This window comes from Vanessa cardui, chromosome 22, assembly GCF_905220365.1.
Source record: "Vanessa cardui chromosome 22, ilVanCard2.1, whole genome shotgun sequence".
Taxonomy (NCBI): domain Eukaryota; kingdom Metazoa; phylum Arthropoda; class Insecta; order Lepidoptera; family Nymphalidae; genus Vanessa; species Vanessa cardui.
This window is the reverse complement of record NC_061144.1, coordinates 7,129,875-7,145,040: the sequence shown is the minus strand read 5'-3', so window position 1 is coordinate 7,145,040 and position 15,166 is coordinate 7,129,875. Positions and strand designations below refer to the sequence as shown.

At 32.6% G+C, this 15,166-nt stretch overlaps 1 protein-coding gene across 1 annotated transcript; it reads right to left on the bottom strand.

The window, feature by feature from the left end:
• Positions 1–2,793: 2,793 nt before the first annotated feature.
• On the bottom strand, positions 2,794–6,610 carry LOC124539453 (turripeptide Pal9.2-like). The gene is made up of 3 exons (XM_047116849.1): positions 6,506–6,610; positions 4,209–4,302; positions 2,794–3,047 (listed from the first exon to the last, which is right to left on the bottom strand). Exons 1-3 carry the CDS (start codon positions 6,537–6,539, stop codon positions 2,873–2,875), a joined length of 303 nt encoding a protein of 100 aa, XP_046972805.1. The 5' UTR covers positions 6,540–6,610; the 3' UTR covers positions 2,794–2,872.
• Between the last annotated feature and the right edge of the window lie 8,556 nt (positions 6,611–15,166).

The window sequence follows — 15,166 nt, the reverse complement described above, 5'->3', positions numbered from 1 at the left end:
AAGGACTTAACGTTAATATATCTCGCAAGGGAGATTATAAAATTTCAATTTTTATAATGATTTTATTCTGGTTATCAAAACTGAGAAAAGATTTAATTATACATAATAGTAATGAAGATTTGATCGAAACCAATTTATTATGTCCGTTTTCAGTAAAAATAATTATAATAAAGACCTAAATGTTTGTTCGTGTGTAGGAAGTAATCCTGGAAGTCATGACTTTAATCGTCCAATTTTAAGAAAGCCTTTAGTGATATAACATAGTATTTTGTTATAATTTTCTTTATTAATAAATTGCGACATTGCGAAGTTGGGTGGGTTGGTAGTATTATCGCTATAGTTACTACACCAAATAACTTACTCATATAGTTCTTTATTGAAGACAGAAGATCAATACTTGCCAACATAGCTTATTAATGGTTAGCTAAATAAAAAAGCAACAAATATCGTCTAATAACTTCTAACAAAATGGCCTATAAGTCACTATATATTAAATAAAGCAGTTTTGTTAAATATTTCCATACTTCATTACTTGAATTATTCAAATTTACTCAATTTATTTACAAAGTTGAGGGTACACCTAAAGTTTGACTTCTTCGCTTATTAGTTTTCTTTTTATTTAGTGATATTAAAAGCAAAGTATTTACATTGAAAAATATTTATAATAATAAGACCCTTTTTGTCATTAGAGGCAAATAATGTTGTAACACCTCGTTCATGTGATTTAAACGATAAGAACAAACCATAGGTTAAAAAAATTGCAACACATAAACCTTCCTCTTTGCTGACTAAAGAAACTGGATTCTCAAGTTTATGCTATAGTAAATATACGACTAGGACTCCTAGTCTCTCAAATTGTCAAGGTTGCGGCCATACTTCAGTTTCTTGCCTTATTCTTGAAGAACGAAGAGAGATCCATAGATTGATGAGAATCATGACCTCTTTGCCTTTGTCTTTCTGTCGTTCGCAGAAAGGTGATCCAGATTTCGCAGCAGTGTTCCCATCCTCATTAGCACGATTATAATGCTTTCCAAACTTGAAGAGAAAAGTTCCTATCACCATTATCAAAATGGTGAATTGATATTATCAATTACCAATTGATAGCATAAAAATATAAAATTAAAGTTCTTACCATAAAGCCAAGTATTTGAATATTTGTAACCAACTTTTTCACTTCCAGGGAAAGGTGTACTTGGAATTATAAGCCAAGTATAAACGGCATTAATTTTGAGCATTATAAACGCCCAAAATAGTTATGCTCTTGTTATTTTTTGCAAACTATCCAAAAGTCTTACGGCTCCCCGTGAAAGTTTCAAACAATTCACCACAAGACTTAAACTTCAAGTATTCCAACCGCTTGCTATGCAGCGATAAACGGCTTAGCCGGTAAAAAGGGAAATTATTTCAGATCAGAAAGATAGGATAAGCCTAAGTACATTTTTAATCAAACTGTTGTCATAATTTAGATTGTTTAAAAACAGATAACAACAATCGCAGATTGTAAAACAAAAGACGGTTGAAAGACAGAACATTATAGTGATGTAACAAAAATGAATATAAAATCAATATCAGTAACATGTCATGTCATATGTATTTTTAATATTGAATGCGACAAAACTTCTCTAATTTAATTATTAATTATTGATATTTACATTAATATTATTAATAATTATTACGATCATTTTTATTTGTCTGGAAGTCTGAAAGATCATTGTATCGAATTAGCCTTTCCAAGAGTGCACCTGTGTATATTATGTACTGGATAGTTAGTTCTATCCTCCGTGAATACCGTGGCAAAAATAGATCAGGATGACGTCATTTTATTATATATATTCAATATTTTTGAGTCTTTTGTCATCGGCTATAAAAGGTTATAGTTTTAATCATAAACTTTACAGTGCAGTATACTATAAACTGAATTTTGATTTAATCTCTGATGTAAGCGTTCGTACCATTCACCGTTCCATTCTGCATACTTGCTTTTGCAAAATCGTTAAAGCCACAGACGGCAAGATTCAGTGCATTAAGTTTATTAGGAAACTTGAATACAAGCACACCAAATATATTTCATTTAACTATAAACATTTTAATTAATATTGCTTTAGATTTTTTATTTTATATAGAGTTTTAATTAATATTTTCCATATAACATTTCTCAAATAAGATACTTTAGTAAAACTATTTAGATGTGTTTATTGATATACTACCGAATTATTATGATATATAAAAATTATAGTAACATGTCATGGACCTGACTTGAGGCAAAACTATCATTAGCAGAACTTTTATTACATTTGAATTTTCGGTTAACAATAGCGTATTGAGCGAAATACAGAAAGATGAAAAACGTGGTATACCAGAAATTGCATTTGATTCTTGCAACGAGTCACGCTTTTAACAAAACAATTATTTGGAGTCCGTAGAAATGGTTATATAAATGACAAAAGTGCCAAACCTTTAGCCCTTGATAACAGTAGCTAACGTCAAAATAGAAGCAGTTTTTTGGCAAAATTCGTAATCAACAGATTGACCATGAAGAGTATCGTCTATCGGAAAATCGGTAGTTCACTATCTAAAGCGCCTTACATCTTGACTTATGCCGCGTCACTTAATCATATCATTCCAAAGCCGCGTCATAATACTGCCCAAGAGATTGCTTGCAATTCAAATGTAATGTACGAATACTAGGTTCCATAAAATGACGATTAAAATCATAACGTATGATATTAAATAGGTAACAATAGCAAATATTTAAAAGGTACAAATAAAAAATGATTTCAACAAACTGTATAATGTATTTATTGATGTTTCCAAACTCTAAAAGTACCTTTGTTTTAAAGAAAGAAGATAATTTAATTAAGAATTACTTGTATTAGAATGGTATACAGTTTCCTTGGTGCTTGACGAACACGGTACCGTTCTTATTCTCACATTCTAGCTGACATAGATTATAGTAAGATTGACCATTTGATCCACAAACAGGATCATAAATCTTTGAGCACATACAGTTCTTCTTTTCTGGTTCTTGGGTAGTCGTAGCAACAGTTCTGAAAGCATAATTGATATAATCTATTGTTTATTAATATTATAAATTTGAAAGTAACTCTGTCTGTCTGTCTGTCGCTCACGAACGACCTAACTGCTGAAAAGAATTTCATGAATTTTAGTACATAGCAAACTTGAAATCTAAAAAAGGGCATAGGCTACTTTTTTTGCCTGACACATAACTATGTACTAGTAAACATATAAATTAAAATAATGTGTTTAAGCATTTTCAAAGTTCTTTCTTAGTTCAGCTTGATGGTATGGGTTTGTTGGAAATTAGTCTGGAGACGTAAAATACACCCACCCATTACATATTTTATCACGGACCAGCAATAGGAGTATAACATCTTAGTTTCCAAGGTTCGTATTATGAGGTACGATTAGTTTTTAGTACAGTACCAATGTCTATGAACTGTAGTGACCTATTTACCAGAACGCCAATCAACGTAATAAAAAAGTTTTTTCATAGCCGAGATATGATTCCACTATCCAAGAAAAATAAACAGGATTTAATTCTAGTGCTTCCCTTTGAATTGGAATAAAATTTTAAATTCATAATAAAGTAAATATTTAAACTTAATACAGTTCTGAATTATCCGTTCATGATAATAAGGACGATGATCAACGTCAGGACTCTAAGGCTGATGGCTAATGTTTAAAAGTGTTACACACAAGTATTCTGTACCGAGTCATCAGATTATAATAGGTCAACGAAACTGTATATTTTGGAGCATCGGAATCCTAAGGTAAAGGCTTTTACCCTAAAGTAGTAAAAAAAATCAAAACTTACTATGAATCAGTTGTTTTTAGCCTAATTGAACGCAACACACGAGTGACGAGAAATGGAAATGACTTTTGTTGAGTAATAGCATTCTACTTTATGACATAATTGTAAATGCTTTCGTTTTTAAATCTTAAATATTACTCTTAAGTAGGCTTATAAAAAACAGGTTTTTATGGTAATAGTTTGTTTTATATTGAAGCAACGTTAAGCCTAATTTATCCCCAAAAAGGAATTCCCAAGTGATATTAACTAAAGTACTACAATAATTAATAATATTCAGACGCTTTTTACTGAAATCCTTGATGTCTTGTTATTAATTTATTTTTCAGTTATTTTAATATTAATTAATATAAATAGTTGGTCTTATTTTTAAACTTACTTTTCAGTGTATTCATTGCTCTTAGCTGCCATGAACGGCACAGCAAAATATTGCTTACGTTGAGTCGACGATACTTGTGTGGCGAATAAAATACCTAAAACATGAATAACAAATTTACAAGACAGTAAATGTTCCATTTTCATTTTCCTTTAAAATTTGGGAGTAAAACTATGAAAAAGGGACGGATATGCGTAACATGATGATGGAGAAGCGCACGCTTTTTGATTCGACCAATGAGAACAAGAGTGCTAGTTGGCAGTCAGATGGTCAACAGCATCAATCAACGACATCAACAACCTGTACATTTCCCACTGCTGGGCTGGAGCATATTTCATCACGTTTCTGTCTGATGGTAACGACTAGGCATACGAGTATGTTCAATATATCGAAACACATCTAAAATCGTATGACATCGAAATATCAGATGTCATGGATTTGTTGCTGACAGGCAATCGTTTTCATCTATGAATATTGAGACATTAAGGCATTTGAAGTATGATATGTATCTAAGGCACATCTTGACTTACGCCTTGTGAATAAATTATATTTCTGATTTAATGTCTAAAAATTTCGTTTGCAGGTCAAAAAGAAAAAATATCTCTCTATGACAATTTATCTGTAATGATATGAATCATTATTCCTGTCTCTCTTTAACTTTACTATATGTCTGTGAGAAAGAGATGAAGCGAATATCGATTCGATATATTCATTTTTTTTATGGTATAGGCTGGCGGACGCGCATATAGGCCATCTGTTGGTAAGTGGTCACCATCACCCAAATACAATGAAGCTGTAAGAAATATTAACTATTCCTTACATCGTCAATGTGCCTCCAACCTTGGGAACTAAGATGTTATGTCCCTTATGCCTATAGTTACACTGGCTCACTCACCTTTCAAACTGGAACACAACAATACTGAGTACTGATATTTGGCGGAGGAATAACTGTTGAGTGGGTGGTACTTACCCAGACGGGCTAGCACAAAGCTCTACCACCAAGTATTTCATTTCTTTCTCACAAACCATAAAATGTAAAATTAAACACAAATAGGATGACATCTCATATCGGATGTCAACATCGATTATTAATCCAGATATCCGTTTTACAAACGATGTCATAAAGATCTGATATCGTTCTTGCCTAGAAACGACATATTTTCTGAGATCATATAATAAAGTATTACCTATTTCCAAGGTGAGGTGTAAGATATGAAACATCATATACGATTACTGCAAGGTTTGTTTTTTTTAAACTATGTTGGTTTCTAGCGTAATTTAATGAGGAATGTGCCAAGAAGACGGATCCCTCGAACGTAATGTGATTTCGACGCGTGGTGGAGAGAAACGTTGGGTTACTGAAATATGTCTAGCATTTTTCTTAAAATAACTAAAATGCTACTGCTTTTATTTATAGCATGTATTAAAGTTGTTTCTGTATATAAAACCTTTTTTGTAATTATAAAAGCAGCTAGGTTAATGTTCTTTTATTACTATCGAAAATAAAAACTATTTAGATTTTTTATTAGAATATCTTTTGTATTTTTTAATTGGCTCAATATAAGCAAATAGTTTTTCTATTTTTTTAATTAACTATAAATGTTAACTCTAAGTTATTCAATATTATTTGAAAATAGACTTTATAAATGGCAATCTTAATTTAATTCAATGAAATTCAAAGAATTTCAAAGAATTTCAAAGAATATTTAGATATCAAAATCCCGTGATAACACACACTTGAATGTTTGCCTCACGTTTTTTGTATTGTGCTAGCTATAAATAAAACAATAGTAAAATTACGAATACGGTATAAAACGCTCAATCATGCACGGACTCGAGGACGCTGTAGCTCCTGAAAACCTTTATGTGAAATTCAAATATTAATTTACGTAGAACAAAAGCCAACATATGTCTGACGCAAGCAATCCGTGAACCAAATTTTACGATGCTTTCTATTAACTAGAGCCGAGATGGCTCAGTGGTTAGACAACGTACATCTTAACTGATGATTGCGGGTTCAAGCCCAGGCAAGCACCAATAAATTTCATGTGCTTAATTCGTGTTTATAATTCATTTCGTGCTTGGCGGTGATGTTATGAGGAAACTGCATGCGTCTAATTTCAACAAATTTCAGCCATATGTGAATTCACCAAACCGCATTGGAGAGGCGTGGTGGAATATGTTTCAAACCTTCGCCTCACAAGGGAGAGGCCTTAGCGCAACATTGGGATATTTACAGGCTGTTGTTGTTGTTCTACTAACTAAACAATTTAAATATCAGAAATGATTTTTTAACTTACAAAAGTAAATGAAAGCCATCAGCCATCTCAACATTTCAAATCGAATTCACCAATTAGTTACAATTGGGCATAGAAGCTGTAATAATGTGAGTGCAAATTTTCCATTACAAATTAAAGAAACGATAAGAGTAATTAACTTTTAACTTTGCTAATTACGAAAACATTTTGCTTGAATTGATATCTTGAAATACCTACAATTAGACGTGATAATTCAGTGGATAGAACACGTTGTCTCAACATAAGATTATACCACTTCCACTGATGAGAGTTCCATCGAGCCACGTGTTCCACTGAAAGGCCGCTTGCGACATATCGATACGATCCCGCAGCCTCTCCAATCTATGCTGAGGAAGGACCCCGCGGTGATTTTAGTGGGTATCCAGGGATCTTGGTACCTTGCTGAAGGTTTCCAATACTTGTAAAAAGAAAAAATATTTTACCACTTAGATACTTGGTTATAGAGGTTTGTGCAAGCTCGCCTGGGTATGTATCATCTTCTTATCAAACGTTGTACCATCAAATATCAATACTTGGTATTGTTCTTTTCCTGTTTGAAGTTTGAGAGAGCCAGTGAAATTGTAGGCACAAGAGATAGACACCTAAATATCTAGGTAGTCATATCTGTTTTGTGTAAGTAATGCTCAATTTATATATTTTTTTAATTTACCAACCGATGCCATTTTCCTGAGCACTTATAAAAAATGGTTTTCATTGTGACTCGAGGCTTCACTCGCGTTGTAGTGGTTGATTGTGAAGCGTTAGACTTAGAAAATATCCCCATACACTCACAAACAGGTTCGTGCTGGTTTCATACCAAATTTCTTCAAGGTCGATTTGTTTGAAGTCAGACATACAGAGAAACATGATCACTAGATAGATTTCCTTTCGCACAGATTGTCTGCTTAACGTTGAAGAAAAATTAATTATGCACATGTCAGACTCGAGAAGTTTCGCTAAATGTAGACCCAACCTGCTGTGAAGCGGCATCATGACATTAACTGCCAGACGCTGAAATATGAATGACGCTTTGCCTACAAGTACAATTTTGTTTTCGAGTTTGTTGCTGATTTATTTTGAGGTAAATAAATAATTTATAAAAAATAAAGTGACTTTAAAATTAGAAGCAGCTATTGGACTAAAAATAAAGAACTATACAATTTTTATGGAACTTACACTGTTCCCTAAGTTGAAGTGTATCTTTGTACAAACAAACACACACTAACGAAATAAAGCACACTTGCTTGAAAGCCTAAATGGATCATCATACTCAAATATAATTAAATTCTAACAATGTTACATACATTTTACTTGGTGGTAGGGCTTTGTGAAAGCCGGTCTGGGTAGGTACCACCCACTCATCAGCTATTCTACCGCCAAATAACAGTACTCAGTATTGTTGTGTTCCGGTCTGAAGGGTGAGTGAGCCAGTGCAACTACAGGCACAAGGGACATAACATCTTAGTTCCCAAGGTTGGTGGCACATTGACGATGTAAGTAATAGTTAATATGTCCATGGGTGATGGTGACCACTTACCATCAGGTGGCCCATATGCTCATCCGCCAACCTATACCATAAAAAAATAAAAATAAAATACACATATACTCCTTTTTTGAAGTTGGTTAAAACTAAGATAAACGAAATTATAACTTCTCACTCTTGCATTCATGCAAGAATAGTGAATATACAGTTCAATTAGATGTAATTATTTTTCCATCATCGTCAATATGACCAAAAATTTCTACTACGAATACAATCTGAATAGGCTTTCAAAATGTAACTCTCATTCAATTCAAAAATGCTACGAATTAAAAGCTTTGAGTCATAATTCGATTAAATCGCCAACATAATGAAAGGTGTTATCGTTCCAATTTGCATTTGACACTTGAAAACATTATTACCTGCTTCATTTCAGAACGCCTGTACGCCATCAATCTTGTCAATCATAACAATTATTTGAATTTCAGACTAATTGTCACACTCGGTGAAAATCAGAAATGTATTCAAATTAAAAGCAATTTTTGATTGTGAGAGAACGGTTGTAATATATTTAAGTAAGCTGAAATGACCCAATGGTTAGAACGCGTGAATATGAACCCATGATTGCAGATTCAAACCCTGACAAGCACAATTTTAATATGATAAATTTGTGTTTATAATTCATCTCGAGCTCGGCGGTGAAGGAAAATATTCCCGATTATTGGAGCAGCGTGGTGGTATATACTCCAAACCATCTCAGAAAGGTACGTGAGGATTTAGCCAAGCAGTCAGAAATTTACAGGCTATTAATGTATGTATGTATAAAACTTGCTTTACATAATAATTCAATAAACTCTGTTTTATCTAAACAGTATTTTTACACCGTCTCATTTTAGTTCTTCTATAAACTATATTCTTAACATTCGCCTGCGGGTTTCAAAACTTATAATTGCTTGAAAATTCTTATAAATATTGTTAGGAAACTCAAACTCTTAACTATAGTACATGTTTCTATTGAGCTAGTAAGAAAACGAAGTGTTATATCATTATTTTTTTTTTTCTGTAGAAAAATAATTGGTTTTCGAGAAAATTCCAAAAATATGTTCTAGAATTAACAAAGGTATATATAGACATATATAAGTAATATGTATATAGTCGTAAAATTTTGAATACCAATAGATCATAATCTATTTTGCGAGATTTTTTCTCTCTCTTTTTTCATTGTCATAGATAGAGACAAAAAATCTGACACGACCAGATATAGTTTAGATTTAGGCTAATAGCTTTTAACAAAAAAATAATAACAATGCCTTCAAAGTTTCAATGGTAATATAAATGAATCCAATAAAACATCTTTCACTCGAGATTCGAATAAAAATAATCAAATAAAAGTTACAATTCGTAATGAATGAATGAATGAATGAATGTATACGAAACTTTGAAGCGGTATAAATATTATTTAGAAATTTTTATTCCTATGCATTCTTTTTGAATGGAGCGTACATTTATATCAATCCATTGAGTTTGGTACATCCCGAAGCTTGATCGATCGACGAATGAGGGAACGATTCATAATAAAACGTAGCAGGCATTTGGTAACCGAAGTGACACACGGACGATAAAATCAACCAGCGTTCATTTAAATCGCAAGACGTACTAAGTATAATTTTCAATTAAATTCTACAGTATATTGTGATTAGAATCAATGAAATATGATTAAATAATATTCATTATTGTTATTTGATTAATTAATGTAATGGTCTAAGTTAAAGTTACATGTTTCCGTGAAGTGAAAAGTTATGTAACAAGCCGTAAATGTCACACTCGGGACAAACGTACGTTTTCGGGATTATGGCTCGACTATAAGGAGATTAGATACAGGAATGACATTTGTATGTACGTTTAAAAGATCAACAAACTCTTCATCTTTATAAAGTCGAGCTGTGATTGCTCTTTCTGATATTAATTACTTAACTGAAAAAATAATAATGTGGTGCACTCATAATTACAACAACATTAGCATCTTATAAATGTAATATTGACAGCCCAGTATAAAGACGTATATATGTAATAAATTTTGAAGCTTCGGCAATCCTGACAAAGAGAGAATTTGTGTTTTTTTTATTTGATATAGATGGCAAGCGAGCAGGAGACTCATCTGATGGAAAGTGACTACTACCGCCCATGGACATCTGCAACACCGGGGAGCTTGCAGGTGCGTTGCCGGCCTTTAAAGGAGGTGTATGCTCTTTTCTTGAAAGTTCCCAAGTCGTAACGGTTCGGAAGAACCGCCGGCGAGAGTTTATAATCTTAGATCTTCCTATAGCAGATTAAGATCTACCTGTATTATTAGAGTCACCTTATTCACAAAAAGGAAATGATTTGGCTCAACAGTGTGTCATTTACGGCTGTTTATATTACATTACTTTTGTATAATTATTTTAAAATATTTAACTTTTGAAATGACCATGTGTTCATGTAAAAGTATTTGAGGAAATATGGCAGGAGCGCGGACCGTTGATGCAAACGATATTTTTCACGGCAATAATTTTATATAAAAGATTGATTATGCCTTTACGGCGTGTTCTAGTGCCTTTCATTGTTGGAACGTGTTAAAAGGAGTTTTCAAATGTTTTTAATGGGTTTTTAAATACAATTATTAATGAAATAATTTCGTTTATCAAACTAGTTTAGCTGTTTTTAATACAGTTTGATTTATAGATAACACTAGTAATACTATCCGAATTCGAATGTGCGCAATGTATTATTAAAGATATAATAACAAAAACACCATATATCCTGGAAAAATGTAGATTTCCATTAGTTAAAATATTAATAAAATTGGATTACCTCCGGAAGTAACATACAAACAAATTGTAATTTTTTTATATTATTAATATAAATAATTAAACAAATTTTACTAGTGAGACATTTAAAAACAAAATTGAGCGGAAGTCATCGGCACACTCCGATGAATACATAAGAATAATCTTTACACAATAAATAATATAATGCTCTATTTATATATGTATGTACTAGCGATCCATCCCAGCTTCACGCGGTTACAATGCTGATACTTTCTTGTTCTACTATATATTTTTTCTTGTTCTTTACTATATTTTCCATGAATTATATACATCTATAAAAAAAATAACATATATCTATTAAAATAAATCGCATCATAATGTGTTGCGTAATTGGAAAGATCTAAACATAAGCGACATTGTTTTATACTATGTAATGATGACTAATTTCCACACTTATCGTTGTAAAGATATGCTGAAATTTGATATCCCATAAATATTGTAAAATATCTGTGAAATTAAAATTCCTAACTAACCCGCTATTCAAACAAGAGACCTCGAGATCTTATAAACTAGCCACTACAATAATGGCAGAATCACAAACTCGACCACATAAAACGTGTCATTAGTGACTTGTTAGGTCAATAGTATAAAAAGGGGCATTTCATGCAAAAACATACGCTAAGCCATATCGGATAAAGGGCGTAGTTAATGATGATTAACAATGTGTGTTCCGTACATGCAGGAAAAATACGTAACATTTAGTTCGGACAGGCTTAGACAGTGAATAATGGGGTGGGAGATTAAACGATACATGACCCTTCTGCAAACAGCATTTTAAACTAATTTTATATATAAAAAAAAAAAAAACAAATTAACTAGAACAATCTTAAATTGGTGCATTTTTTATTTATATTACGCATAAATGTTCTTAAAACTTCGCCTGAATATTTTCCCGTTCAAAAATATTATATTCAATGGCCTACATATGAATTATAAAAGAAGAGAATATAAAAGCATAATCCAGCACAATAACACACATTCCCAAAGTTTTATCCAACATTCATAAATATAAAAAATAGTCGTAACTTCACAACTTGAAAAATCTTGGTCTTACGTTTTTAAAATGGAAATCTTTATTTTATGAACTTGGGCTTTTTTCGAGCTCGTCCGGGTTGGTACCGTCCATTGAAACATAAAAATACTTAATTATGCAATGTTTTAAATTGAAGAGTAAATGTAATAATTGGTAATATATTTATTTATGTTATAAGGGGCAAACGAGCAGGAGGCTCACCTGATGGAAAGCGATAACCAACGCCCATGGACATCTGCAACACCAGGGGCTTGCAGGTGCATTACCGGCCTTTAAGGAAGGAGTTCACCCTTTTTTTGAAGGTTCCCAAATCGTGCTGGTTCGGAAAAACTGCCGGCGAAATCCGCTTCCACAGAGTGGTTGGTTGCGAGGTAGAAAATGTCTTAAAAATCGCGCTGTTGTGAATTTTAATTATTTTTTCTTTGTAAGAAATTAAGTTATATTAAAATACTCCATGTGAGAACTGCCAAGTCAGACCTTAGGCTACAATATATTCTCTTCAGTTATAAAAAGAAATTTTAAAAATTTTAGTATCGACCATTGAACTTGGTACCCATATAGATCTCACATACTATTTTGTCATTGAATTCAACAACCAAGGCCTATTTTATAATTGAACTTGGCTCTCATTTGCACATTTAAGTTTTTGATAAGATTTTTCATTCAATATATTTATTTTATCACTATTGAATCATCTAAAGAAAAAGAAGGGAATAGCTCGATTAGGTTTCTCAATAACTTTAATAATGAATGTCGTGTGGTTTCTCGAACCTCGTAGTCTAAGCTAGTTCTAAGTCAAAGTCACATATTGATTGTAGACAGAAGGTTTCAACAAGGTCAGTTTTAATATGATTTGATATTCAATAAAGTTCGTTATCAGTTAATATGATACGAATCTAAAAATTTCAAGTTGTAACTGAAATTCAATTTATGAATCCCTTTTAGCTTTGTCAATTTATTATTTTTATCAAAGAAAAACATAATATATTTTATAAAAACCTTTTGATTAATCTCTTCAACAACAAAGTATAGTACGACACAAATTAGATGTAGCATCGGCAAAATTCGTAAAACCGATTACTGGCGATTTACAATACCAATAGAAATAGCTCCCTATCGCGCCTTACGACGCTATTCGTCGCTATAGATTCTCGCGTCAGTTCAACCCGAGAAAGCAAATTGACATGTCAAATTTACGAATATATTAGGTCATATGATATTACGCGTTATTACGTTTGTTAAAGATCATATTCATAAAAATAATTATTGCTAATTTCTGCTGGCGTACTTAATTCGGATGTGATCGGTTTTACGAATTTTGCCGATGCTACAAAGTTGTGTCGTACTATACCTATATAAAAAATATTGACATCATGTCCACCACTGAGGTAGTTAAAATATATAACGATACGAATACGATAATACTATAAAATCTATCATACGACACATTAATTTTATTAAATTTCTTACGTAACCCATAATTTAGGTATTCATAATAGTAAATAATATTTTTTTATATATAAATCAGATTACAAATGTATTACCGTTAAGTTGGAGTTTTATAAGCTATAATTATTTTTTAAGTTTCATATAAAGTAAAGGAACTGCCCGTATTGCTTAGTTAATCTCTCTTCTCTCCTTATGTTTTGGAATGTTTGAAGCTCATTCTACTGCTTCAATACAGATTAGTGCAGCACGACGCTGATTCATTCACCACATGTGGTTTTTCATCACATTACCAGAATTTGTGTATACAAATTTAACATATGAAAATTTAATAGTAGTTGCCCAGGTTTGAACTCCGCATTATTGATTATATTATCGTCTAAGCGCTTCGTAGTCATGACTCAAGTTTAGTGTAAATAATAGGTTGGGGAAAAAGTCTTTTCGCATATAGTATGTATGAACTTGTAATAAAATCTCTTTGGCTATACCATTTGTATCTGGCTGGTTTTGGTATCATTAAAAAGTTTTAATTTTAAAGAAGGCACTTCCAAATTCAAATTAGGAATTTGTGTGATTTTCATTTGTTTTTGTTGTTGTTAAAATGAGTGAATCTAAAGAAGAAATTCGATACATTTTAAAATTTTACCATAAAAAAGGTAAAAATGCAACTCAAGCCGCGAAAAAAATTTGTGATGTTTATGGACCTAATGCAGTATCTGTGAGAGTAGCGCAAGTTTGGTTTAAGCGTTTTCAAGCCGGAAATTTTGATATCAAAGATGCATCTCACTCTGGTCGCCCAGTTACGGACAAAATTGATGCCATTTTTGAAAAAGTGGAGCAAGATCGGCATATTAGTAGTTACGATGTAGCTGAAGAACTGGCAATTGACCACAAAACGGTTTTGACTCATTTGAATAAAGCTGGCTACACAAAAAAGCTCGATATATGAGTGCCTCATGAACTCACTGAAAGAAACCTAATGAACCGTGTACTCATTTGTGATTCTTTATTACGACGTAATGAAACCGAACCATTTTTGAAGAAGCTGATAACTGGTGATGAAAAGTGGATCACATACGACAAGAACGTGCGAAAAAGATCGTGGTCAAAGGCCGGTCAAGTTCACAGACTGTGGCAAAACCCGGATTAACTCGCAACAAGGTAATGCTGTGTGTATGATGGGATTAGAAGGGCATCATTCATTATGAGCTGTTACCGCCCGGCAGGACCATCGATTCAGAACTGTATTGCGAACAATTGATGAGATTGAAGCAAGAAATTGAGAGAAAGCGGCCAGAATTGATCAACAGAAGGGGTGTGGTTTTTCACCATGACAACGCTAGACCTCACACATCTTTAGCCACTCAACAAAAATTACGAGAGTTTGGCTGGGAGGTATTAATGCATCCGCCGTATAGTCCTGACCTTGCACCTTCAGATTTTCATCTGTTTCGGTCTCTGCAGAATTCCTTAGGCAGTGTCAGGTTAACATCATGAGAGGACTGCCAAAACCACTTGTCGCAGTTTTTCGATCAGAAGCCCCAAAATTTTTACAGCAATGGGATCATGTCACTACCACCAAGATGGCAAAAAGTTATGGAACAAAATGGCACCTACATACTTTAGTCGAATGTAAATAAACTATAAAAAAAACTTTTTGAATTTTCATATAAAATACGAAGAAACTTTTTCCCCAACCTATTATATCAAAATTAAAACAAGCTGAAGTACAAACATCTTATCTTCTATACTTATAATAAATCTGTAGGGAAGTCAATTCTGTACATGAAATATTTTTACAAAATAACTATCAGGGGGTGATCAGGGGTCGATACTGA

Excerpts from the sequence above, each read along its gene's own strand:
- LOC124539453 (XM_047116849.1), bottom strand. The coding sequence starts at position 6,539 with ATGTTGAGATGGCTGATGGCTTTCATTTACTTTT. Across the intron at positions 4,303-6,505 it reads GATGGCTTTCATTTACTTTT|GTATTTTATTCGCCACACAA; the intron begins GTAAGTTAAAAA and ends TTCATGTTTTAG. Across the intron at positions 3,048-4,208 it reads AGCAATGAATACACTGAAAA|AACTGTTGCTACGACTACCC; the intron begins GTAAGTTTAAAA and ends TTATGCTTTCAG.